Source organism: Heterocephalus glaber, unplaced genomic scaffold, assembly GCF_053883595.1.
Source record: "Heterocephalus glaber isolate CG9 unplaced genomic scaffold, H.glaber_assembly_v1.0 deba00001150, whole genome shotgun sequence".
Lineage (NCBI taxonomy): Eukaryota > Metazoa > Chordata > Mammalia > Rodentia > Bathyergidae > Heterocephalus > Heterocephalus glaber.
The window spans coordinates 1,027,676-1,055,510 of NW_028258204.1; the positions used below are offsets into that span (position 1 = coordinate 1,027,676).

The 27,835-nt window shown below is 46.2% G+C and overlaps 2 protein-coding genes across 7 annotated transcripts in view; one reads left to right on the forward strand and one right to left on the reverse strand.

Annotated features, from left to right (window-relative positions):
• Positions 1–27,828, reverse strand: Lrrc18 (leucine rich repeat containing 18). 3 transcript variants are annotated; one of them, XM_004874533.4, is made up of 4 exons: positions 27,688–27,828; positions 24,292–24,386; positions 8,264–9,111; positions 1–5,218 (listed from the first exon to the last, which is right to left on the reverse strand). In XM_004874533.4, the coding sequence occupies exons 3-4, from the start codon at positions 9,025–9,027 to the stop codon at positions 5,143–5,145; spliced, it is 840 nt and encodes a 279-aa protein (XP_004874590.2). In that variant the 5' UTR covers positions 9,028–9,111; positions 24,292–24,386; positions 27,688–27,828; the 3' UTR covers positions 1–5,142. The 3 variants fall into 3 exon arrangements, with proteins under 3 accessions (XP_004874590.2, XP_021107604.1, XP_087066718.1); XM_021251945.2 differs by lacking the exon at positions 27,688–27,828 and adding an exon at positions 27,424–27,648; XM_087210592.1 differs by lacking the exon at positions 1–5,218 and having other exon boundaries at positions 8,126–9,111.
• The window catches only part of Wdfy4 (WDFY family member 4), a 287,946-nt gene that overhangs the window by 223,442 nt on the left and 36,669 nt on the right, over positions 1–27,835 (forward strand). The gene's annotated exons all lie outside the window — the stretch shown is intronic.

Sequence of the window (27,835 nt, forward strand, 5' to 3'; positions counted from 1 at the left end):
GTCATATTTGATAGGCTGATGGCCAGCATGGGTGTGTGTGTGTGAAAGAGAGAGGACTTGAGGGTAAGACCGTGGATTTAGCCTTGACCAGCTGGAAAATGAAATGGGGTGACCAGGAAGAGCTGCTGTGGGCTGGATTGAATCTTAGGAGCACAATTTGGACCTGTCACCCTGGGGAGCATCATACATCCAGGTGGGGCCTGGGGATGTGACCTTGGAGTGCAAAGAGAATCTAGACAGATGTAAATTTGGAATAGTGCTTAAAGCCACAAGCGTGGACAGCAGTGTGCACATGGAAAAGAGGTCATGGACCGTGCTCTGGGGACAACAACCCAAGGGGGCAGCACATAGGGAAGGGACACAGATGGGCAGATGTGCGAGATCCCCTGGGAGCCAGGCTTCAAGATGGGAATGGCCAGGTATGAGTAGGCCTAGGTGGAGAAGAGCTGGCACCTGGCCATTGAACTTGACAGCCCATGAGTCACAGTGGTTGCCAGCAGGCATTAGCCCATTAGCTGCCCACGACAGGCCAGGACCCCTGCAGAGCCTGGGTTGCCAGGGTCCCAGATCATGGGGTGGCTGTTTGCCTGCAGCATGGGACACAGCTTTGTTGTTCAGTAGCCCTAAGTGCGCACACATGGGCTAACCAGAGCCCTGGGAACCTCATGTAGCTTCTGTGAGAGCCTTGCTGTCCTTCATGGGGTCCTTGGTGCTGCTTCAGTGAAGGCGGTGGTTGGCTGCTCATACTAAGTGGGATGGAGAGGGATTTGTCACCATGCATACCTGGAGGCCAGTACATCCTGCTGCGGGCTTGGTGGGGTCTCTGGGCTCAGGAAGTCCTCGGGCAGCCAGGCTCTCCTTCATGAGTGAGGCTGTCCTTTGGACTGGCCTTGTTCCTCATGGGTCCTCCTGGCACAGTAGCTTTCATGCTCCCCGCAGCTCCAAGCTGGCAGTCACTTGAGAACTCAGCCACATACTGCTCACATTCAATCCCAGTGATTTTGGCCAGGAAAAAATTGCCCACATTGAATTTCCTTTTCTCAAATTAGGTTACGTGCACATCCCAGAACCAATTAAATGGCTTCCTTGGCCAGACCAGGATGACCTGCCTATCTAGGTGCTGGGGTGAGGTCAGTTCACCCCAGATAATAGACCTAACTGAGAGGAGGGGGTTCCCTGGGCTAATCAAGGCTCTGATGTCACTAAGGGATGAACATGGAGGCACCCAAAAAGGCAGAGGGCTGTCCATTGCCCCATGCAGAGGGGGCTCCCAGGGACCATGGCCCCCATCAGCTGTGACATAGACTACTTTGCCCACTGACACCCTCTTGCAGATCCATTGTGTCATACTGTGCAGTGATCCCACAGCTATCTCTGGCTGTGAGCAGCACTCTGTCCACTTCTATTTTGTCAGCGTCTCAGAGGACCTTCCCCCTCCACACACTCCTTCATTCATACCATCAAGCTCGGTTTCTACCCCAGACAGACAGGCACAGGCAGAGAACAGCACCAAAGAGGAGCTAGACTTTGGCTGTGGCCGCTGAGTTGGGGATTCCTCCAGAGATGGTAGCTGGGTGAGAGGGAGAGAATTCTGCAGGAGATGAGCCAGACACTTCAGAGCCTTCCTCACCCATCTGCAGGTGGATGATGAGGTTATGCTGGGCCCTGCAAGTATTCAACAGCTGCTTTTATTTCTGCTGTGGTTGTTCTTCTATCTCTGCCATTTGTGCTCACTGGACCTGGAGGGGGGTCTGCTAGGTCCTTCTGTGTCCTGCCTGGCACAGTTTCCACACTGCTCAAAGTATGGGGCCCTTGGAGAAAGCTCCTGCGTTCCCTGGGAACAGGGCATGGTGCTCCACACTTTAGAGCAAAACTCACTTTTGGATATCAAGTTCTATAGTTGAGCATTTTCAGTTGTTTATTTCCTTCATAGATTATCTTTGAAAAACAATGAAAGACAAAAGATTTAGAAACACAGCCATAGAAACTGGGAAATTCCCAAGAGGAGATGATCTTCTATATCACCCATCACACTCTGTGTACCACTGTCAGCAGCGTGGAGCCCTAAAATCAAGCACTCTGCCTCAGTTATTTCCTCACCACTGGAACACAATACCTGATACCCACAAGTTAAAGGGGAGTGGCTCACAGTGTGTACAGGTTTCAGTCCATGGTCTGCTGGCTCCAAGGTAGGGTGGCATGGCAGAGGGGCATCACAGAGAAACAGCTTATTGCATGGTGGCAGGAAGCACAGAAAGATCAAGGGAGGAGTGAGGAAGAGATAAACTCTTGCCAGCCACAGCCCCAGAGACCCATCTCCTCCAGCCAGGCTCCACGCCCCCCCCCCCACATCACATTTAGCTATAAATTCACCAATAGACTAATCCACCCATGAGTATCAAGCTTCCGTGATCCAGTCGCCTCCCAGAATCCCCACCTATGAATGCATGAGGCCTTGGGAGATATCTAGGTATAAACCATAACACACTCTTCCCCCTTTCTCCTCTGCCAATCGCACTCCCCAGAGTTAACATGGACTCAGAGGTTAAAAATCTGTAACACACATGGTCACTCTGATAAACAGCACCACACCACCATGATGGGAGAAACTTGGTCCTTGGGTTCTCAATGACCTACAGCCCCAAGAGGGCAGTGGCAGAGACAATAAGATTGATGCCTGGAATCTGGAGCAGAACTTCTAGAACTGGACTAAGTCTGGCTACAAACTAAAAATTCTGAACATGGCAACCATGCCCAGCACTTAGGAGCTTTTCACACTGTTGGTGTAATGAGCATGGGCATCAAGCCCTAGTGATTCTGCCCGGGTCATGCTCAGATCTGGATTTGGCCCCTCCTGTGTCACCTTTTGTCTTCTTGCTGCACATGGCTCATGTCTTGTCCCAACTGTACCCTCAGCCACACCCTTGGACCCCTAAGCAGGCAGGAGTCTGGCTCAGCCCTGCTCTCTGCAGTCACCATGCCCATTTTCCCTTCCAGCTCCACCCACCATGTGGCCCCCCCAGCCTCCACGCTCCCCAATACCATGTCCAGAGTCGACGGATGCAGAAAGGCCACGCATCCACTGGGGCAGGGCCCCCACCCTAGTGCTGCCTGTGCCCAGCCACCTCCAGAAAGCCAGGACATAGGCATAGGAGCCCTGCATTTTCTTTTGCTTTTGGCAGCTTTCTCAGTCACCCTCCAGATGAGATCAGGCGTGGGTAATTTTTAATCAGTCTGGTGGGCTGAGGGAAAGGTGCTCTTTCTCTTGAGATGGTGAAATGTTGTCTGGGGTGATGACTGGCCTAGGTTCTTGATATCCCAAGCAAAGAACTGAGCAGAATACATAGAAGTAGAAATGAAAGCAGAGATTATCCAGGATGCATTCTGCAGGGTGGGAGCTGACCAGTGAGATGAGCTTACAGCCCAAAAGAACCCCGATGCCAGAGCCTCTATGTGGTTTCTACAGGAAGGGAGTTGCTCCTTGGGCTAGCACTGCAGTTCACTCCAATGAAGGACAAGTGTTCTCTTTCCTATTGGAGGGGGAGGTTTCCCTATAGAGACCTTTGAGGAGTGGTCATGGCGCCTGAAGCCCATGGGGGGGGACCCAATGTAAATGAGATTATAATTAATAGCACTGGAGTTAGGGTCCCTTTGGTTGTTTGGACATTGTATAGTGCATGTATTCCCAGGGATGGCTTTTTCATTAGAGGTGGGTGCCCTGTGTGGTCTTTAGAGATCATCTTGATCCCCAGCCTGTCCAGAAGACTGTAGTGCATGTGGCCTCTTATCTTTCCTGGCTGGACCCAGCTGTCAGGACAGGCACACTGTGCCTCTTGGAGAGCTGGCTTCCTCTTTTCTCCTCTTTCCTTCTGGCCCCCTCTTTCCAGGAATTTGTCCTCCCTACCTCCTGCCTCATTAACTCTCTGAGGTGGTAGAGGAATTGTGGCTTTGGGTGGACTGTGCGTGTTTAAGTTTCACTCTCAGCTTGCTATAGTGACTGGAGCACTGTCAGAGATAAGCACTGGAGAGATGTGGAAGGGTCTGTTTATTATCACAGCGAGGTGGTAAGACTGATTTTTAAATTTTTATTTTGAATTAACTATAGATTCCCAGGAAATTGTACGATCATGGAGAGGCCCCCTACAGTCTTCACCTGATTGCCCCATAGGTGCATGATATTTACTGTACAACTTCAAAACCAGGGCATTTACACTGCTACATGTGTTTCGTGTATCTTTGTCACTTTCTCACTTGTGTAGATTCCTGTAACACACATAGTTATTTTATGCAAGTATCTCTCACACTGCCCTTTCTGATCATGCCTGGCTCTGCCACTCCCTGCTGTCCTTAGCTCCTGGCAGCCACTCATCCACTTCCCATCTCTATCATTTTGTCATCTGAACAATTCTATAGATAGAGCCACAGAGATCTTTGGAGATTGGCTGTTTTAAACCCAAAATGATACCGCTGAGGTCTATTTGAGTTGTTGCATGTGTAAATAGCGTGCTCCTTTTTTGTGACCAGGCAGTATTTCAGGATATGAACATACCAGAGTTTGTTCAACCATGTGTGCATTGTTTCCACTTTGGCGCCATTACAGATAAAGTCGACTGTTTACATTTAATGCGAGCTTTGAAACGTTAGGATGTAAGTCTGACATTTTAGTTTTTGTAGTGTTTTCCTTCCTTTTTGTTCATCTCTGTTTTCTTTTTTCTGCTTTCCTATGCATAGCTAAAGGATGTGTTAAAATTCTACTTTGATTTATCTGTGGTATGTTTCTCTGAGTAGATGTTGTATATAAATATGAGCTCCTTGCGGCATTGCATTTTATATAGATACTTATCACAGGATTCTGGTCAGGTTGAGATTGTACCAGTGTGAGTGAAATATAGAGACTGCAAGGCTTTGAAGTCTGAATGTCTTCTTTTAAGTTTGCCATTGTTGCTAATGCATGTCTATATTTTCTTAAATGTTCCTTCTATATACACTTTAAAAAACACATAAGATGTATCCCGGATTCACTTTCACACATGGAGAGCCCACAGCAAGGCATTGACAGTGAGCTTGTGAGCCAAGCCCGGGGCGTAGGCAGCTTTCAGAATGCTCCCAGCCCTCTGTCTTCTCCTAACCCGGTTCTCCTCTTCAGAGCTGTGCTTCTGTCAGCTGAGTAGTCTCCGTGTTTGGCCATAAGCTACTCGAGGAAGGTGGTGAGCGCAACCTGGGGATGGAGACACAAGAAGCTGAAGCCATTGCTCCTGGCCACAGGCAAAATACAGATCACCCAAGGTCACACAGGGTCACTGGGTTATAGCTGGCTTTCAGAATCAGAGATGAGTGGGTCAGTGTGTGTGGAGTGTTTGTTCTACTAGTGGCAGGAGAACTCCCATATGGCTTTGCTATCCATTACTTTTAGGCTTCCTACAATTTCCAGGAAGAAAAGGTGACTGATGTTTAAAGCATGAAGGAATATCAACACCAAGCTGTGCCCTGACAGGAAAGGAAGTAAAACACAGATGCCTCCTAACTGGCCCATGGTGCCCGCCTTTCCTAGCTAAAATGGTGTCTCAATCGAGTGTGTTCAGTGGCAAATCAGATCCCACTGCCTGCTGAAGTCCAACACACCTAAACCCCTTCCTGAGACCTGGTGACGAGAGTGAAAGGATTCCAGGGCCAGACCCCATGCAGCATGGATTGCGCCGCACAGACGGAAGTGGGAGCCAGGGACAGTGAGGTCTGCGGCTGCAATGCTTTGCTTAACACTTCCCTTTTGCTGATCTTTTGGGGACCTAAGATGGGGACACTGATTCTCCAGAAAAAGCATCTCCAGGCAGAACAATAGGAATTGACAGTATCCAGATAAGTCGCTGCCACTCTGCCAAGAAACTTGCCACCACTGTCTGCCCAGGCACGTTGGGCCTTTTGGCTGAGAGGGAAAGGGACAGAGAGAGCAGCCAGATGGATCACTCACAGGCAGGTCCAGGGCCTACCCTACTAGTGGCTTCCCTGAGCTGAGTGTGGCACCGTCATGTACCTCTCGGTCATGACCTCCCTTCACCTTCAGAAGGCTCTAGCCAATCAGACGTGCAATGAGAAGGAACATACAAGGGACAACGCTCAGTGCCATGAGGGTGCAGGGAAACTGCCTCCCTACTCCATCACTGGTGGACATACACATCCATGAGTTACATGACGGCATATGTCAAAAATTACTTTTGAAACAAGCATAGACTTGAACACAGTATTCCCAGGGAGGCAGCTCTGCCAAAGAAATTATCTGAAACATTTAAAAATGTTTTAGTCATCTCAGATCATTGCAAAACTATTTCCATTAGTGAAAAATTGGAAACAACCTAAATCCCCAACGTGACTTAGAGTTATGCATAACCAAAAGAATAACTATCTTGCAGACGCTTTAAATTATAGATGTGAAGACCATCCGCCCAGATGGGTTTCAAATCGGGATAGAGTTGGCATGAATGCTGTAATTTTAACTGTGTGTAAACACATAAGCAGAAAAATAATTCGTAAGGAAACCTGCCAAGGTTATAGTTAGCTCACACTGCAAATGGGTGCACACTTCCAGCGACCACGTGGAAAGCTAGATTGTGGTTTTGTTACTTTTCTAATGGAAGGCATTTAATAAAGGGAAGAAACTAAAATGAGAACTTTGAATCTAGCTCCTCTGGTATTTTGGAAGTATGACAGCATTGTCACAGCTGAGCATGACAAAGGAAAACCAGCAGAATGGGATGGAGTGATGAAGCATTTGTCTGCTGTGGTTCACAGTGTGAGGGAGAAAGAAGCACATCCTCCAGAGGGTGCCTGTTGCACTCCCCAAGAACCACTACAGCAAGGCCTTCCCCAGAAAAGCCTTCCCCAGTACCCCTCCCTCAGTCCTTTTAGTTGTCAGCAAGTGGTACTTAGCAAGCCCACCAAAGAGTCACAGCTATTATGAGGATCATCTCTACCACTATCATTTCTGCCCAAAGATATGGGTGGCTCTTGGCTTGCCCCAGAAATGTTTCAGGTTTTCAAGGCACCGAGCTCTTGCCTTGGGAGAGAACACTGTGTGCATGCTCTCTGTGCTGCCTGTTTTAGTTCGCAGCAGTCCTGGATTGGGCATGAGCCCCACCTCACAGTTGAGGCTGAGCAAGGTGCCCCTCAGGAATGGCAGGAGAAGCAGAGGCATCAAGGACCTACATCTGCCCAATTCCAGAATCTCTGGCCTTTTCCATGCCAGGCTGGCCCTATACAACTCACTTGCCCAACAGTAACTTGTAGTTATGCACAGCCATAAGAAGAGATGTCCTGCAAATGTTTTAAATATGGTCCTGAGGATCATGGCTCTGGTCTCCTAGGTTCCTCAGGCTATGATGTTCTGCTCATCTTCTCTCAGATGGCCTCTCCTCCAACTTTCCCAAGGCAGGCCAAGCTAGTCCAACTGGAAATGGGTCCTTCACCTAGCACAGAGTAGTGAACTATTTATGTGTTGAATGCACTAAGCCATACATCCCCTCACTCCTTCCTTTCTTCCCACAAGGGTCTCCAAGGCACAGGTGAAATAAGCTCATTCATTCACAGCCCATGGGGGCCTGTAGGTTCAGGATAGAAAGCTTCTGGACCAAACTATATATGTACAGATGGGAGAAAAGTGTAGGACAAGATGCTACCTGCAATCCTTAAAACCTGCTCATCTCTGTGGCCTCAATTGGTGCTTTATCTCTGACCAGTGCCATTTGTTCTCCTACTAATCCACACTCTAGGATTGCTGACCTTGGAGCCCAGATCCAAGAAATTCCTGTGGAACACACTATACTTGGGGGCGGGCAGTGGGTCCTAACATGCCATAGAGTGTTGGCAACATTTTCGCTTGGGCCCCGGGCTGTAGACTGGAGAGCTCAGGGGCAGAAGTGAGCTGGATGGATAGATGGATGGATGGATGGATGGGTGGATGTATGGGTGGATGGATGGGTGGATGGACAGGTAGATCAGCAGATGAGTGGATGGACGGGTGGCTCTTTCCTGACTTGCTTCACTATGAGGGTGTATGCACATAGAACAGGGAGAAATGTGCAGAGTAGCAAGGAAAGTCAAAGCCCTCCAGTGAACACAGTCACAAGCTGAGGAGGTAGGAAAGTTGCTTTATGAGCTGGGATGGAAGAGCTGTTGCTGTAACAGGGCATCCTCACTTTCCTGGTTGCAGTCCTCTGCCCCTGCCCTCCCTTCTTTCCCCTCCTGCCTCAGGATCAGGGGCCCAGGTCACCTCCACTCTTCCTGGGATTCCTTGGCTGTAGAGTTAGGGGAGATCAAAGTAGAAAACAGCGCCTTTCTTGGTGTTGCTGTGACTGTGCTCTTTATTCGGTTCAGCTTCTCCCGGGCCAGTTGGCATCTTCTCAGGCAAGGCCTGCACAGGTCCTTCTCCTCCACCAGATGGAGGTTCTCCAGCCTTTTGATAGAGTCCACAAAGGTGTCTGCATCCTCCGCCTTTGGAAAGGGGTTTCGCTTTGTGTTGAGCTTCTTCAGCTTGGGGAGCTGGACAATGCTTGTGGGGATGTCATTGAGTAGGTTGTCATGGAGCCCTACCTCATGCAGCTCCTTCAGGGCCCCGAGTGTGGTGGGCACACTGTCTAGGTAGTTCAGTCCTAGGTTCATGGTGCGGATGTTCTTGAGCTGGTTCAGTTCCATGGGCAGCCCTTTGGTGGTCAGCCGGTTGTTGCTGACATTGAGGTAGAGAAGGGTGGTCATCTGGCCAAGGGACGTGGGCAGCCGGTCGATGTAGTTGCTGTGCAGGTCCAGCCACTGCAGGTTCTGGAACCTGGCAATGGAGTCAGGGATTTTCCTGATCAGATTTCGGCTGAGGTCCAGCTCATCCACATCACTGAGGCGAAGAATACACTTGGGGAAGGTGGTGATTCCCATCTTGCTCAGGTCCAGGCGTTTTTTCCCATCAAAGGTGATTTTAATGCAATTCTTGGCTACATTGAGGGTGATCTTCTTGCCCTTGGGGCCCTTCCTACCCTTGGCCATGTTCTCTTAGTGAGGGAGAAGGCTGTCAGAAGAATGTTTTTTCTGATTGGATGGTGATCAACTTGAGGAAGAGGTCACATGAAACTGTTGATAAGAAGAGAGAAAAACGTCTCCTCAGGAGAGGACGTGGAGTACTGGACCTGCCCCACCTTGATCATGTGAAGTGTTTCCGATTGGTATAGAAAGAGACACACAAGAGAATATAGAGGAATAAAGGAATCATCAGAATCCATTCAGGGGGTCCTCAATGAACCTGTGGCCCCCCAGGCCTCAGTTTCCCCAGATGCTAAATGGGAATTGTTGGGTTGGCCTGAGGATGCTTATTGCCTCTCTAGCTTGCCATTTCCTGCCTTATAGACACTTCTATTGTCCTGGGCTTGAACATGATCCCCTGACTCCAGGAACATGTATATGTGTGTGGGGGGGGTGGAGGGATGGGGGCGGTTTCTTGGACATCTGCCACTTCTCAGATACCCACATAAATCTGGCATTCCTCGAGCTATCCTGTGTCTATCCTATGGAAGGGCTGCATAAGCCCAGGTCTGAGGGGTAGCATTAAGGATTTATTATTCCCTCCTCACCTTTGGACCTAGAGGAATGAGTCAGGTTGTGGCTACAAGAACAATGGAGCAACAGGAGCAGCACTGGGCACAGGGGGTGGGGTTTGCCTCCCCTGTACCCTCATCCCTAGCATGGAAGAGCAAGGGCTGAACATGGCAAACTTTCGGGGAATGCCACCCTTCCTCTTATCCTCCTTCACACTGGAAATCTACACTGCAAACTCCTCTGACCCAGTAGGTGTTGTGACACCTGAGTGCCACCATAAGGAGGCATAGCATGCAGAGGGTGGTGGAAGAGTCAGCTCAGCATGCTTGGCTTAGCTGTCCAGTTCTGCTGCTAATGATATTCTTATATTCTCAGTGCCTGAATTCCCTCATTGGTGAAAACAGCCCCTTTATGGAGCTCTTAGGAAAAGTAAATTATCTAATACTAGAAAGCACTCTTAACAATGCCTGGCACACAGTAAAAGCTTGATGGATGTGTTATTAAATATTGTTACATGGAACATTGCACATATTGTTTCCAATGTTCAGTAATCCAAGATACACAGAATTATCCCTATAGTAGAAAGGAAGACCGAGGAAGCTCTGCCATAAGAAGAAGCGCACATACTGCTCTGTGGGGTCTGAAGCTGAACCTTGATTCCTCTTGCTTTCTGATTTGCTACTTTTAGGTGGAGCTCCCCGAAGCTGATAGTCCTCTTAGCTGTCAGCAGCACTGATGAGAACCTTGCGAGCGGGTCCTATTCTTTGGAAAGGGTGGATGAACTGCATTCAGGCATAGCTATCTGGGTAGCAGAGATAGCATGAGTGTACCAGCAAGGAAGTTTCTCTATCCTTCAGAGTAACCAGGATATCCTGGGAGTGATAAAGCAACTCAAAGACAGCCAGGGTTCCGGGACTGATAAGGTGGAATGAGGATACTCTGCCCCTCTTCCCTCTCTGAAGTGTCTGAAGACCCAAGGCAGAATACGCAAAGGAGCATGCACAGGGCTCTGCAGATAGCCAATGGGCAGGTTGGAGAACATTCTACCTAAGTAAACCTGTGTGGCTGCAAGTTTCCTGCATTATCCCCTCCTCTGCCTAGCAGGGAAGGAGGCCTCTAGGTTCAGAAAGAAAAGGAAGCCTGGCTTTGCCCACAGCTCCCCTTCCCTCCTGCCTCAGCTCTGGGTGGCTGGTGGCTCTGGGTGGCTGGTGACCCTGCATGGCTGGTGTCTCTAGCACCTGGAAGGCTGAAGAGAGAGAACATTACCTCATGATCAAACAAACTGAAGTCTTGAGAAACTTCAAGACTTCAGGGCCCACTTTGTCCTCTCTATCTTACTTCTGGTTGGCCCTAGAGGCAGCAATTGTGGCAGAAAGTGTGCAGCACTTAGAAAACATAATCCCTGGACTTCCAGCCAGATGACCAAGAAGGGGGAGAAGAAATAGACTTCCAGGAGCCACAAAGTGTAGAGCAACTTGCAGAGGGGAGGAGCTCTAGAAAAGTGATGCCTAACATAGCATATGAATGCTGGATCCATCCTGAGCTGCCTCAGCATAGATAAGAACATATTCTTTCATACTTGGACCTAAATGCTTTGAAAACTGAGCAGAGAGGTACACCAACATTCAGGTTCCAGGCTAGTGATGGGATGCCAGTGTGAGGGTGGATCCAAATCACACTGCCTATTCTTTGAAAACCAGATGGATCTTAGAATCCTACCCACAGAATCGACAGATGGCACACAGACCTTGGAGCCTGGATCTAACTGGGTTGATTGCATACTTACAAAATAATACATATCCCAGAAGAAAAGGAAAAAGAGTTGTGATGCAGAAAAACATTTGCAGAAAAAAATGACTGAAAACTTCCAAAAGTTATTGAAAGACATGAAAATTGCAGATGAAAGAAACAAAGAAAACTCCAAACAGGATAAACTGAAAGAAATCCATACTCAAAAGCATAACAAAATTTCCCATAATGAAACAACAAACAAACTAACTCTTGGAAATGTGCCAGACAAAAAAGACATAGTCTATACAGGGGAGTTTTGATACAAATGACTAGAGTTTTCTCATCAGAAACCTTGGATGCCAGAGGTACTGGAAAAAAATTTTAAAGTGCTGGAAGAAAATTTGTCAAACCAGACACTGAAAGTAGTCTTTACAAATGAAAGTAAAGGTCTGGGGATTTAGCTCAGTGGTTCCAGGACCTGCCTTGCAAGTGCAAGGTCCTGAGTTTGATCCCTGGTGTAAAAAGAAAAAAAAGTAAAGACATTCTCAGATGAATGAAAAATAAAAGGTTTTACTACAACCTGAGTAGAAATGCCAAAGAAAATTCTTCAGATGAAAGGAAGGCCACAGTAGAGAGAAACATGGAACTTTAAAGTCAGAGCAATAGAGATGGTAAATATCTGAATAAATAATACAGTAGACTTTTTATTCTTCTTTAAAGATTTTTAAAATATGCACGTGGTTGAAAACAAAAATAACACCATCTGATGGGGTTGGCAATGCATGTAGGTATATGTATGACAGTCACACCATATTGGGGGAAGTTAATGAGACACATGTGGTGAAGGTTTGTTTTTACATGGTTTTAAAATGGCAACATATTAATTGTAAGTAGGTGTGAATGTTAAGGATGTATGCTATAATCCCCAGCAAAATCACTACAACAATGTTAAAAAGAGCTATGGTAAAAAGTTAAGTATTTAAATGAAAATAAAACAGTTCTTAAAATTTCAAATAACCCAAAAGAAGGTAGAAAAGAGGAAATAGATGGAGGACTACTAAAATAGTCCTAAATGTAAACATACTAATATTTACATTAAATAAAGGTGACCTAAATGCACCAATTAAGACACAATTATCAGTATGGACTACAAAAGGAAAAGATTCAATTTTATGCTAGCTTTAAGAAATTCATTTTAAATAAACAAAAATGAGTTAAACTAAAAGAATGCAAAAAGTCATACCATGCAAACATTAAAGGCAGGCTGGACTGACTTTATCAATATTAGACCAAGAATATTTCATGACAAGAAAATTTACCTACGCATAAGAATATTACTTGATAATAAAATAGATGTTTTACCAAGAAGACCAGAAAAGCTAAATATGTATATGCCTAAAAATAGAGGTTCAATATAAATGAAGCAAAAACTAATACAAATGGACAAATTTACAAGTAAGTTGGAGACATCTATACTTGCCTCTCAATAATCAATAGAGCAGGTAGAGAGAAAGTTAGCAAGGAACAGGATTTTTATCCTTGGCTCTGTTGACATTTTGAGCTAGATAGCTCTTATCGTTGGTGAGGATAAGGGAGAAGACCTGACCCATGCATCATAGGGTGTTTAGCCAGGAGATTCTGCCCACTGGATGCCAGCAGCTGCACATAGGCTGTAACAGTCAGTAATGAAAGAAATGTCCACTGTGGAGCAAAACTGCCCACAGATGAGAACTACTGGGGGAGAACTAAGTGTTACCATCAACCAACCAGATTCAATTGACATTTATAAAACACACTACCCAGCAATGGCAGGATGCATTTTCTTTCCAAGAGTACACAGATTATTCACAAATATAGATTGTATTCTGAGTCATGAAACAAGGCTCAACCAATTTAAATGGGGTAGAATCATACAAAAAGTGTCCTCTGAAAATAAGGGAAGTGAATTAGAAATTAATAACAGAAAGATAAGTGGAAGATCTACAGTTAACAATTAATACATTTATGAATAATCCATGAGTCAAAGAAGCCTCAAGGGAAATTAGAAAATATTTAGAGCTGGACAAGATGAAAATGCAGCCTGTCAAAACTTGCAGAATGTAACCAAAGCAGTGATTAGAGGAAAATTTGTAGCCTAAATGACCCATATTAGGAAGAATGGGCTTAAATCAATCATATAAACCTCCACCTTAAGAAACTAGTAAAGACTAGAAAATAAGCCTAAAGTATAGTCAAGAAGGACTCAATACATAGCATAAATCAGTAAGGAAGGAGAAAGGTAATATACAAAAATAAATGAAACTTGGGCTGGGGCTTTAGCTCAGTGGTTCTGCTACCTGCCTCAAAAGCGCAAGGACCTGAGTTCGATCCCCAGTACCAAAAAAAAAAAAAAAAGAGAGAGAGAGAGAAAAAAATAAATGAAACTAAAAACTGGTTCTTTGAAAAGATTAATAAAATGGATAGCCAGATTGATACTGGAAAAAAATAAAAAGACACAAATCATGAATATCCTGAGGTGAAGAATAGATTCACTAAAACCCACAAACATTAAAGTGATCATAAGGGAATAGTACAACTTGTATGATGCAAAAGAAAACTACAAAGCACATACATGAAACTGACCACAAACTTCCAACTTTCACTGAAGAATTACACTCCTCACATAGACCTATATTTATGAGCAAAATGAAATTCACAATAAAAATCTAGTAAAGGGGACCCCAGCCCCAGATGGCTGTATCATTAAATCCTACAAACATTTCAGTATGTTCAGAATGCTAAAAGAAAGTGCCACAGACTGGTGGCTGGCATGCAGTGCTTCACAGAGTCAAAGGCTGAGTCCAAGATCACGGCTGGCAGATCTGGTGGCTGGTGAGGACACTGGACCTAGCTCACTGATGGCCACCCTTGGATTTGTTCTTCCATGGTGGCGAGAGGGAGAGAGAGCTTTCTGGGCGCCTTTTGTAAGGGCACTAACCTCACTCATGAAGACCCCATCCTCATGATGTAATTCCCTATCAAATCCCCCCCAAGCCATCATATTTTTCAACATATAATTTGGAGTCAGGGTGGGGAGCTTTCGGTCCACTGCAAAAGTGTAACATCAATTTTACATGATCTTTATGGAAAATGGAAAAGGAGTAATCCTCAACTTATTTGCTAAGGTGAGCATTACCCTGATACAAAATCCACACAAGGATAATATAGTGTAGCCCAACATCCCTCATAAATACAGACACTGAATCCTCCACACAGTATTCACAAATTGAATCTAGTAATCCAGTAAATGACAGCCCACTGAGTATTCAAGTCCAACTCAGTATTTGGAAATCAATGTACATGGTATGTTTAAATTTTAAAAGTCTATTACAGTAAAAAACATTGCCCATAACACTCCTTGAAACACTACCCCCCCACACACACACACTTCAAATACACATCCCATCATTTTTGCTACTTTCTGAAACAGGTCTGGAAGTCCTCTTTGGTGAAGATCTTTAGTTGTGCTGTCATGGCTTCCTGGATGTCCTGAATCAATTCAAAACATTTATCTTTCATGGTCGTTTTGGCTTTGAGGAAGAGCTGCAGCCTTAAGGTGGCAGATCTGGTAAATAAATGGGTGAGGAAACACTGTAATGTTTTTTACAGCCTGCCTTTCTGTTGGGTGGCATTTGGCAGCAAAAGTCTCTAGAAGTTTTTTACCATAGTTTCTAAAGACACAAAAGAGGAATTCCAGGATTGCTTCAGAAAGTGGCAAGAATGATGAGAGAAGTGTATTTGAAGCAGGGGGAGTATTTTGAGGGAGATTAATGGTAATGTGTCTTTTACTGTAATAAATTTTTAAAAATTCAAACATTCCCTGTGTATTTTGATTATACTTAGTAATATACTATAAATAAGTATTACAATGCCATAGTAACAGACTAAAAGAGAGTAAACGTGATCATATTGATTTTTTAGTATACATCTGCAATACATAAAGAATACATTCATCATGGGGAGTTGGTACATATACATACCAATAGACACAGAAAATATATTTGAAAAATTTTAACACCCACCAAAACAACACCCTCAGCAGACCAGCAGTAAAAACATTCTTCCTTACATCACATAGGCCACCTACAAAAATTACAACAAACTTGCTACAGCTGATGTCCTTGCTGAGGAACTGAATGTTTTGCCCCTTAAGTTTGGGAACAAGGCAAGAAGATGCACTCTCATTTTACCTATTCAATATTATATTGGAAATTCTAGCCAGTGCACTGATCAAGAAAAATAAATAAAAGCATATAGGTAGAAAAGAGTGAAATAAAACTGTCTATATCACAGTTCACTTGATAGAGAATCTCAAAGAATTTAAAAATTACTCTTGGAAGTAATAAGTGAGACTCATAAGTTTGCAGGAAACAAGGTTAGCACACACACCCCTACTGCATTTTTGTATACTAGCAATTAACAATTTGAAAACTAAAATTTGGAAAATAATAATGCTCCAAAAAGTGAAATGCTCTTTTTCCACATAAATAATAAAAATGTACAAAATTTCTGTGATGAAAATTATAAACCACTGATGAATAAAGAAAAGATCTAAACAAGCAGAGAAGCAGACTATGATCTTTTTTTTGTACTGGTGATCGAACTCAGGACCTTGCGCTGGCAAGGCAGGCTCTGGAACCACTGAGCTAAACCCCCAGCACTTACGCTCTTGAGTTAGAAGACTCAAACCAGTTAAGTTGCCAATTCTCCCCAAAGTGGTCTAGAGAGCAACCTGGTTCTAACCAAAACTTCAGCAGGATTATTTATATGTATGAATGAATAGATTTTAAAATTTATATTAAAATGAAAAGCAGCTAGAAATAAAAAATAATTTAAAAAAAGAATAAAATTGGAAGACTCATGCTTCATATGTTAAAACTCACCATATAGTTATAGCATATAATATAGCATGCGGAGGAGGCTGGACATGGTGGTGCATACCTGTAATCCCAGCACTCGTGAGGGTGAGGCAGGAAGATTGCAAGTTCGAGGTCTACTTAGTGAGGTTAAGGCCAGCCCAAACAAGACCCTACACAACAAGACCCTACCTCAAAAAAACCAAAGTAGTAATAATAATAATAATAATTGATGTTAGAGAAGGTACAGAAAAATAGATGAATGGAATAGAAAGCAGAGTGTGGGAATAGAAAGCAGAGTGTGGGAATAGAAAGCAGAGTGTGGAAATAGAGCCTCACAAATAAAGCCAGTGTGGTCAATTGATTTTTGATGAACGTTCAATGGAGAAACAAAATTTTCAACAAACAATGTAGGGTGATTAGTTATCCACATGCAAAAAATTAAACCTCAACCTAGTGAAATTAACTCAGATTAACTCAAAGTAGACCATAGATATGAAAGTAAAATGTAAAGCCATAAAACCTTTAAATAATAATGAAGGATAAATCTCTATGACCTTGAGTTAGGTGAAAGCACGCTCCATAAAAGATTATACTAATAAATCAGACCTTAAAAACTGCTCTGTGAAAATGTTGAGAATGAAAAGATAACTATAGACTAGAAGGAGAAGTTTACAAGTCACTTATCCAGCAAAGAGCTGGTTCCCAGAATCTACAAATGGGTCTTAAATACAACAGAAAGAAAAGAATATAATGTTTTTTAAAGATGCACAAAAGATATAAAGATGCACTTCACTATGGAAGTTATATGGCTTGCAAATATGCCCACCAAAAGTTGTTCAACATCACTAGCAAGTAGAAAGATCCAAATCAGTCCATCAGCATCGTAATCAGGTGCAAGGGCACATCTGTCAGACAGCACCACAATCTGGCCCTGACCTAGAACAACCAGGGCACCCAACCCTTGCTGATGGTAACACTAAGTCTTAAGAGTTTGGCCATTTCTTATCAATATCACCAAATACTTATCACATGACCTTCCTTTTTCCCACTGGGAATTTCTAGAAAAATATAAATGTATGATCACACAAAGACCTGTCCACATGTGTTTATAGGCATTCTATTCATAATTGCTCAGAACTATAATGTGATGCCTTTGGGTCTTTCAAGAAGATACCTAGAAGGGGAAGAGCTGGGCTGAATGCAATTTCTATCTTTAGAATTTTGCTAGCTACATATTAAAATAATTTTTAACATAAATCTATTTGGGACTCCATAGTCTATTTCAACCACTTTCTCCATGGCCACTTGCTCTGCCTGGTTGGGAGTTGGGGATGTTTTTATGCCAACACCTGGTTCTGTCCTTTGTAGAGCATCCAGAGGTGCAGTATGGGCACCACCATGGGCACAGGAAGCTTCTATGCATGCCAGGGGGACCACTTGCCCCCCAGGCCATGGCCACACCAGCTCTCTGCCCTCTAATACAGATTTTTATAAAAGGAAAGATGGCTTGAGATCTGGAAAGCTGTGTACTGATCTTACGTTCATCAGTGACTTCGTCCCATGGCAGGGTCACCGGATTCAGTGAATAGTGAAAAGATCTCCAGCTAAATTTGCACTTCTGATAACAACAGGTAGTTTTTAGTCCATTTGTCCCAAGTCCTGCGAAGTCTTCTCTTGCTTAGGGGCCTGGTCAAGGGGTAACCACAGGGGCCTTTGTCCACGCCCTCACTAGTCCTTGGTGACAGATCAGAGGCAGCTCCTGGTGTTTATCCAGCTTCCTTCCTTTGCTCACCCACTGATACACAGGAGTATTGTGGGGTAGACAGTAAACACCTTGGTCTCCAGGTTCTCACAGCTAATATCTCCATTGTTACTGATTCTGGCCACCAGATCGATCCCACCATGCTTGGGCTGTGGTTTGGTTTTCTTCTCTTTGAGATTAAAGTCAAGCATGGGTTATCAGTCACTGCACAGGATGGGATGCTTCCCAAGATGTAGATACCACTCTGCCCGCACAGCCCACTCAACCTGTGGCAAGAGGCCCCCAGACCTGATTGATGGAGGCCAGGAGCAGAGAGGGGGCTGCACAGTCCTGCTCCATTAAGGAGCCTCTCCATGCCCCTTTGGCTCTGAGCCCACCATTAATCATCTGGAGGCAAAGTGGGGCATGGCTGGGCTAATGCACTTCCCTCCTCCCTGGGGAGTCTGTGTCCCCAGGTAGCCCCAGGCCACATGAGGGCTCATCTTGCATGCTTTTCCTTGAGGCTTCCTTACTCTGGCTGGAACCCTTGGGTGTGGAAGGCAAGGAGCCATCCTGACCCGAGAAGCAGCTGAGTACCACTAGACACAGTCTGATGCCAGGAGTTCCATTTCAGAGCCCTAGTGAGCAGGGGTCTCCCTACAGTCCTTCATCTCTGCAAGGCCAGCATCCTACTCAGCTCTCCTGCCCACTGAGTAGGTCAACAGGTGTTGACATCAGAAGTGGGAAACTGTGACCTTTCAATACAACAGGAAGGATTGGATGGCCTGTTCTTTCCAACTCACAGATGTCCTCAACTGTCACAGTAGAACCAACCCACATGAGGGAAGCTGGAAGTTAAAGGGAGAAAGACATAAACAAAGAAACAGAGAGGTGGTTAGATGAATGAATGGAAGGAGGGAGATGGATGGCAGATTTCATTTCATGTGAACAGCTTAGAAGTCCATATATGAGAAGATTCTAAATGCTCTCTTTTTGTCTTTTATGCTTTGGGTAGAGTGGGCCAGTTGATTTGGTTTTAATTTCTGATTAATTTTTCTATTTAGTAATTCTGAATCAAACAGCATGGCAGGACACCCCATGGATATCTAAATTAAAAATGTAATGGCAACTCATATTTTAATGTCATACGCATTTCCAATAGTAAGAACCTTGTCGTCACCACAATGCTAGAAGTTATCGAGGCTTCCCACTTAGGAATCTGCTGACTACATTTTTAAGACTGACTTTGTTTCTATGTATCTCTGATATCTCTGATATCTCTAAATGTCATGCTAACCTGATCTCAGAATAACTATTTCACCCTTTGATACAGGAGACACAGCATAGACACATATAGAATTGAATTCCCAGGGTCACCACTGATTCAAGGCCAGCAAAGTTCATAGGAAGTGCCCTGCCTTGCACCTGAAAAATTCCGTTTGCTTGTAGGCCATCCCTCCAGAGGAAATGATACAGATTTCCTCAGCCATGCATTGATCCAAAAGCACAGATGCTTCTTGGCTTACCATGGGCTTACAACCTGATAAGCCTGTTGCCACCGTCAGCTGAAAATGCTGAGTGGAAACTGCACTTCATTACCCTTAACTTACAGCACATCACAGCTTAGCAACAGCACTGCTCCCCCTGCTGCCCAGGGCTGTGCCTCACTGTGTAACTGCCTGGACTCCCAAGAGGGGGCAAGAGGGCATATTGCATACAAGTTCAAAATTCCCAGTACAGTTTCTACTTTCACACCATCCTAACTTCAAGAGATGTTAAGTTAAACCCTAGTAAGTGAGCATCCACTGCAATTCTGTTTGTTCTCTCTGTAACCTTCACGTGGCAGGTCTTGTCTGTGGAGTGGATGGGTCTGGAAACCTGGCCCAGCCTATAAAATCAGCACTAATGTTTGAGGAGGGTGGAGCTATGCTGCAAGAATTATGAGCACTTGTCTAGTACCCATACTGTTCCAAGAAGTGTGTGCCTGGTGATTGGCCTTAGGTGTTACCTGGGCTTAGGAGGGAGCATGGGCTCTTTGCAGGTGTAATTGTGAAGTGCTTTGTTTTCCCTCTTACTGGGGCTAAGGTAGGCCAAGACTTCCTTTTCTAGGGGCTGAAGGATATGCTAGGAAGGCAGCAGGCTAGAGGCACAAAGATCATCATGGGACTCAGAGAGTGGGCGGGCAGGAGCAATCCAGAGAGCAGGGCCTGGAGGCTGGTGGGACAGCGCGGTTGGGGTTTCCTGACATCTATTTCAAAAATTCTCCCAGTGCCCAGAGCCTCACCCTATCGTGCACCAGGTGAGATGCCCCTAGATCACTGCCACATGCCTGCTGCCAGGCCCTTCCTGTTTCTCTGATCTCCAGAGCAGTTATGCCAGTGTTGACCCCATTTAAAAAATAATGGAGTTGAGAGAAGTCAAGCAAGCCTCCCAAACCCCCACATCACACGGTCTACAAAGAGCACAGCTAAAGTCGAACCCAGGTGAGTTTGATACCCGAGCACAGGTGTGGCCTTTCCTACACCCTGCCTCCTTGGGCTCCTCCCTCACTGCTGTCCCACAACAAAGCCAGCCCTTAGCCCAGGCACAGCACTGGCCCCGCTGACTCCAAAGAGGGGAGGCCATCCTTGATGTCCTTCTCCTCTGCCTACTTACCCTACTAATCAGGTGTCAAGAGGCTGAGGACTCATGTCCATAGCTATGCACGTGCATGTGTATGTGTATGGAATCCATGAGAGGAGTGTGCATTTTACTTCTTACTAGCATTAATGGAGTCATTTAACTGTAAGAGATTGGCTGGTGACGATGGGGGTGCAAAGAGAGGGAGAGACAGAAGCAGTGAAAAGGGCCCACATAATGCCACACACAGCTCACTCAGTGGCCCTGTGTGCCCAGGGGGCGGTGATGGAACAGGAATATGTGGGGCTCTGCCCCTCCATTCCCCACAGTGACACAATGAGTGTGAGCTGAGAGTGTAAAGACACAAGCTCTATCCCCAGCACGGCCAGGGGACATCAGCTGGCTGTGTCCCTGGTGCCCACCGAGGCAGCAGGACCCTCTGTACTGGAGATGCAGGTGGGTTGTGTGGGTGTCTCTGTCACCTGATGCTGCCGCCCCTGGCACCCATGATTAAATCAGCCCTCAGAGGTACTTTGTGCCCTTTCCTTCCCAGAGCAATCTGATGTTCCTTTTGTCACCCACTGTCACAACTCTTCTCTGACAAAGTGAAGATTGGGGTTGGGGTACAGTGGCCTTAGGCCCGGGCATATGCTCGGGAGGGAAGCTTCTTCGTGTGATGTCAGAGCCCTGCCCCTCCTGACCACATATGAATGGTCTGGTTCATGAATCTGGCAAAGATTTAGTTAACTTCTCGCTTGAAGCTCTCGGCGTCTTGCTGGGACCTTACATGTCCTGCTTTGCCCACTGGGATTTTATTTAGTCCCCTTTGAGCCTGGTCTGGCTGTGCTCATGAGCTGCCTGAGAATGTTCTTTGTCACACTGTCCCCTTCCCCAGGTGGATAATAAGAATTCAACTTTTTTTGGAGCAAGAGTTCCCAAGGGGTCACATCATCCCATAAGAAAAGATTATGATTTCTTACTGGTTTAATAGCATCTATTTTGTAATTCTGAATGTGCTCTGTTTTAATTGGATTTGTTGAAGGAACAAAGGGGAATAGGTGTCTTACAATTAAAATAAAATACTGAGATTATTAGTTAACAGGCTAGAAATGCCTTGTTCACCAGCCACATGCTAAAAATAGACAAACTGGCTTCACACAAGCAGAATCCAAAGGAGCCTCAACAGACCTGGTCCTTCCCAGCCCAGAACATGCATGGGGTTCCAGTCACTGGATGTCTACGGTGTCACCTGCTTCCTTCCCATGCATGCTAGGAAACAGGGCTTGTGGCAGTGGCATGGCCTTAGAGCAGGTGACCTGGCCCCCAGCTTCCTGCTCACCATCCCAGAGAGCTGCTAATGGATGAACAAGTGGCTGTTTCCAGGGCGGAGTACTTGAGAGGCCCTGGCTCTGACTTGGTAGGAGGTACAGCACGGCACGGACAGTGTCACTGACCCAAGATAAAGCCGGGACTCCAGGATCCCACCTGGGTAAAACCCCACTTGGACCCTGTGTCCCAGCTCCTGCTTTCACAGTAGCATCCTTGCCTTTCCAGGCGAAGGCTTTACTGGATCCTGAGGGTGCAGGGACAGAAACCTGAAGGGTCCACAGGCACCGAGTCACGTCAGGGTGCAGCTGTCTTTAAGTGACCTTTGCTATATGCACTCCTTCTGCCCCAGGTACCACTGGCCTGGTACGTAATTACCACCAGTCATTGTTTCTCCATCTAATTCTAATTCTCTAACAGAGAGCAGGTTCCAAGTGAGAGATTTCCTGGGAGAGACTCAGGTTGTCACCTGTAAAATGAGCCTGCTGATCTCTGATTGTGGAGCCAGCCCCGAGCATGGTTCCCTGGAGACAGGAATACTGTCCAAAGAGATCCCATATGGCACAAACTGTGTGACCATGAGAACCTGTGCTGGAAAGGGGCTCCAGGGGCCACAGGTGGAGCTGTTTTAACTGAGTTAAGCCTGGAAGAGAAGAAAATGCATTCTGAGGTAGAGAGAGCAGATTGCAGTAAAGGCAGAGGGCAGGCGAGCACAGAGCCAAGGCTGAGACCCCGGGAAGTGAGGCACCCAGGCTGTGGATTCTGTGCTTTCCATGCCTTATCTCATTTAATGCACCTCACTTCTCAGATAAAACCTGGGGCCTCACCATCGTGGCCCTGGTCAAAGTCACACACTCAGGCAGACCCAGGCTCTGCTCAAGTGTCCTTCCTGGGGAACTAACTACCATGGGAGTTTGACTTTACAATGTTATGGGACAAACTGGCCTCACTGGGCAGACAGAACTCATGCTGTTCTCCACATCAGACCCTTTTTTTTTTTTTTTGGTACCGGGGATCGAACTTGGGACCTTGCGCTTGTGAGGCAGGCACTGGAACCACTGAGCTAAATCCCCGGGCCCTGGACCCTTCTTCATGTTACGTCTCAAGCCGAAAAGAAGGCAAGTGCACATCCTCACATCCCCTCTGGGGATTAGGATACATGGCATGCTCTGAGACTGGTAGCTCAGAACTGAGTCAGCAGAGGGTGGATTAGATGAGGAGAGGACCCTGGCCGGGGCTGAGGCACGTGGCATCACCCACCTGTGTCCTACAGGGTGAGGGACTCAGGGACATCCCTGGCTTTCACACCCACGTCACCCTGCTGATAGGGGGGATGGGGGACCACTGGGAAGCAGCGGGGGACCCGGGAACAACAGCCCCCTCAGCCTCCTTCTCCCCTGGAGGCTCTCACCCAGGTGGAGGCCAGGTGAGCACTGTCCCTTCCTGCACTGTGGCTCTCAGGCACAAGTCGCAATCTTCCTGCATCCACCGTCTGTGGTCTGGAGCTGTTACTCTGCACTTGGCTCTTGGAAAATCTGAATTGTTCACAAAAGCATCGAGAGCCCTTTGCAAAGCAACACTACTGCACTGTGACACAGGGAGATTAGATTCCTGCCTCCAAGCTGCATATGTGGATTATATGGGCCACCGGCCCCATCCCAGGCATCTTACAGACCCCATAGGTGATTCTGTAACTGCTCAGTGCACTGAGTTCCATGTCCATGGACCAGTCACAGCCCCTGAGGCCCAGAGAGGCTAAGTAATTAGGCTGAAGTCCCAGAGACTCTGAGTCAGGACCTGCCTTTTCCCAACACACTGCCCTGAAGATAGGCACTCAGCTTGAGGGGTGTGCTCTGCTCTGTGCTGGGAGGAAAGCCCTGCTCAGCCCAGGACTAAATCCCTGTGCTGCTGGGCTCCAGTATTGGGGTGACCTCCAGGAGTTCACTCCCAGACTCCCCCAGTGACCAAGTGTGTGTGGCTGGAGGAGCCCAGTGCTCTCCATTGTCATTCCAGTTTCCCCGTATGAAAGCAGGTGGTTCAAACACTGGCCTGCATGGGGTGGGGGTGGGGGTGGGGCACCACAGTTTGGAAAGCGAATCAAGCGTGACCCTCAAAGCCCCACTAATTCATACACCTCCTTGGCACCTGAGAACCCCTAGCTGTGTACCCTACCAGCAGCTGCCCTTCCTGGCAGGGACAGGGCCCAGGGCAAGCTGCTGCTTGTAAATAACGCATTAGCTAGTGTCTGGGGTCAATACAGAACAGCACCCACCAGAAGTGCAGTGGTTCTAGTGCTGCCCACTCAAGGAGGTCAGGAAAAAAGCAGTTTGAAGTAGCAGTAGTTTGGCAAAGTTAAAGCAAATCATCAACAAACACAGGGCCACCACCCAAGCAAAGACTTACCCCGTCCCAGGTCCTCTTCCTCCACTGGGAAACTTTGTCACCAGGCAACAAGAGACTTGGCACCTGAGGCGAATTAGCATAATCTCCAGGCCAGCCTACAAAGGGGAAGGACGAAAGGCTCGATGTGAGCAGGACGACCTGTCCAGGCAACATGTCCCCAAGCTGAGGGATGGGGCCTCGGGTCCCTGTGACTCCTAAGGCTGGTGTCTTCTCGGGTTCAGCCAGGGGGCAGTGGGAGAGGGTCACCTATCCCAGAGCCTGGCCGTGGCTCACAGGGACAAAGCTACAGAGGCCCCTTTTTCGGGACATTGTTCCCATAGCATTCGGTCCCAGGGAGTATCACACCACTTTCTTTTAATTGGCCTACATGTGTTTGTTTTGCTTTGTTGGTGTTTCTGAGGACTATTTTTTCTGTTTATTGACTTGAATTAAGTTTTTTTGTAGTTTTGTGTCTCTTTCTACTCTTTTTGCATTAAGTCTGAGTAACTATAATGCTCATAAAGTCATGCAATCCTGTAATTATTTTCTTTCACATTGATTTTCTACCCTGCTGTTTCTGAAGTCTTTGTCTTTAATGAAAGCCTGTGATGGACTCTGGGGACCCCACTTTCTTTGTGTTTCTGGGGCGGCCTTACCCTAAAAAGGACTGCAGTGAATGCATTTGTGCATTTATGATTTTTTTCAGTTTTTTCTTTAGGTTTCCAGTAACTGAGAAAACTAACAAAACAAGTGCTAACATTATTAGGTAGTAATAATATGACAGCCTAGGAAAATTAGAAATTGCATATAGAAATAAAAGCTAAAAATGCTTTGTTTCTGAATTAAGAAAAGAAGTAAAAAAATTAGCAAATAAATAATTTTAAATTTAAAGTTAATACAATTTTGGAAAGTACAAAAAACCCAAAATGAAATGATTTGAATTTAGAAATAAAAGTAAAATGAGCCATAAAATAAGAGGTAACTATAAAATTTTTGAATACATTAATACCACTATTCGGATTTCAATCCCCAAATAAATTAAATACATCACTTAACTTACATAGTAAATGGGCTTAAATGAATTAGCAAGGAATAACTAGAAGATAACTAGAAAACGATTTAAAATTATTGCCTAACATAGTTCTAATTGGAATATATAATTTAAATTAGAAAATAAATAACAACCATAAAACAGATAAGTAAAAATAAACTGATATTTTAAAGAAGAAAACATACACGAAGATATGAATATTTCAAGATGCAGACATGTGAAACCTTATAAAAATTTAAACCCCTTGTAATTTCAGCAGGTAGATGTAACTTTATATTGTATAAACATCCAGACATTTAATACATCTACAGCATCACATCATGCCATGGTTATGCAATAACAATTTGATAGATTTGCTAGTGCTCATTTTTTAACTGGATGTCTCCAAATACAACCAGTTATTGTTTTTCAGACAGCTAACTCTCATGGCAATCAGGACTATGGTTTGTGTTGTTCTTCTCTCCTTTTGTTCTTTTCCCCTTCTGGGGGAGGAGCTTGGTGTTCAGAGTGTGGCCCCTCAGGGCCTGTGAGCCACACAGTGTGTTACGGGTCCTGCCCTGTGCCCAGCCCCAGCGTGGGTAAAGCAATGGATTCCCCTCATCCCTGGTCTGCCCAGCACCTCCTCACCCCACTCTTCCATGTCCTCCTCTGTAACTGGGGACGAAGGCTATCTCTGGTGAAAAGCCTATGCCTGCTGTGATGGCTTAGATACCTGCCCAGTGTCATTTTAATTAGTGCTAGAGCTGTGAGCAAGATTTCTGCTTGTCTCAGGAATGAAGGGAGGTGAGAAATCCTGAGTTTGAGGGTGTGTCTGTCTCCTCATGGATTTCTGTTGAACTGTCACCTAGATCAGGACATCAGAGTCCCGCCCACCCTGAATCCTTCTAAGGATGATGACATAGGGGAGGGGCATAGGAAAGGAGTATGCAGGCTCTCCCTAGTGTCCCCCAGCGGGAGTTTGTCTATTCAGCAGACTTACCCACCAGGCCAAGGCTATGCAAGACCACAGCTGCCTTTCCTGACAAGTCTCCCAAGCCCGTGTGCCCACTAGCAGACATGCATTTCTGCTTCCTCAAGGCAGATGCACTGCCTTGCCTTTCAGTTGGTTTCTCTGAACCCAAATTACTCAGGCATCATATCCCTGACACTTGCTAGTCCACCCCTACTGTCCTTATAACTGTTTGACAATCATCTGAATCCCAGAGGTGAGGGAGGCAGCCCCTTGGCATGGACTCCATGGTTTGGGGATTGACCCACTTCCTCCAAAGGCCCTGTAGAAGGAGGGCAGTCCTTAGGGCAGGGTGTGGGTCAATGGTCACCTCCTCCTCTGGTTGGGCCAGGCTGTGCCCAGGCACAGAGTCAAAGCCCAGGGCATTGAGGCTATGGCACTGGGGCTCCCTAGGACCATATGGCAACAGAGTTCAGGTTTCAGAAGTACTTCTGGGAAGTGAAGGGCAGAGATGGTATCACCATCCAAGCAGCCTGGGGAACAGTTACCCCAGGGGTGGGGAGAACTTGGACTGGGTCCACCTACTGACTGACATGGAGTTCCGATTTGGAGACAGACTCTCATCTTAGCAAGTCACCCAGCAGAGGGAGATGGTGCCTTTGGGGAACCAGGCCAGGCCACCTTCAGGCTGGGCAGGTACTCAGGTGACTGCGCTTGTCCCCACTGGCTTGTTAGAGAGCTTGTGTTTTTACATCCTGGACTCCAGTTGCCTGAGGGCCCTGCTTCTTTCCCTGTACTTCAGCACTGACTCCCAGCCCTGGGAGTGCCTCACACCCCTGCCACTGACTCCACAGAGCAGGCAGGTGACCCACAGCTGCACAGTTATCCTGAGGGGGCCCAGAGCTGATCATGTCCCTGCCCCTGCCGCCTCTTTTTCTTTTTTTTTTTTTTTTGGTACCAGGGATCGAACTCGGGTCCTTGCACATGCACAGCAGGCGGCAAAACCACTGAGCTGCAGAATCCCACCTTCTGGGAGGCCCTGGGCCTACACCTGTGCTCACCATTGAAACCCTGGTCCTGCCTGCTGTCCTAGAAAAGTGTGGCCACTGTGTAGGAAGGAGATAGCCCCAGTCAGAGGGGGTTGGGGTCTTACCTGACGCTCAAGTCAGATGGTGGAGGTCAGATTAGAATTGAACCCAGAACCCAGGGGACTTTAGAAAGCCAAGAGCCATCTCTGATACCTGGCTTCATCTAAATCACACCTGATATTGATGGGCAGCGCATTTTGTCAATTCTTAAGAAAACACCCTTCGTTCTTCACCAGGGGTTTACATCACTCGAATGGGCTCTTCCACAAGTTCTGTAATTGCCTTCAGAATAATGTTGAAAAACCAATATTAAAAACTGGCGAACTCACTTTTGCATAGGTGGCTTGGGACCACTGTCCCTGCTGTGGCCCTCTGATAGTCCCAGAAAGGGGGAGTCGCCCTCAGAGCTCACAGCGGATGTCAGGGGGAAGGGGACGGAAGTGCCTCCCCCTCACCGTTCTACCCGAGGCAACATCA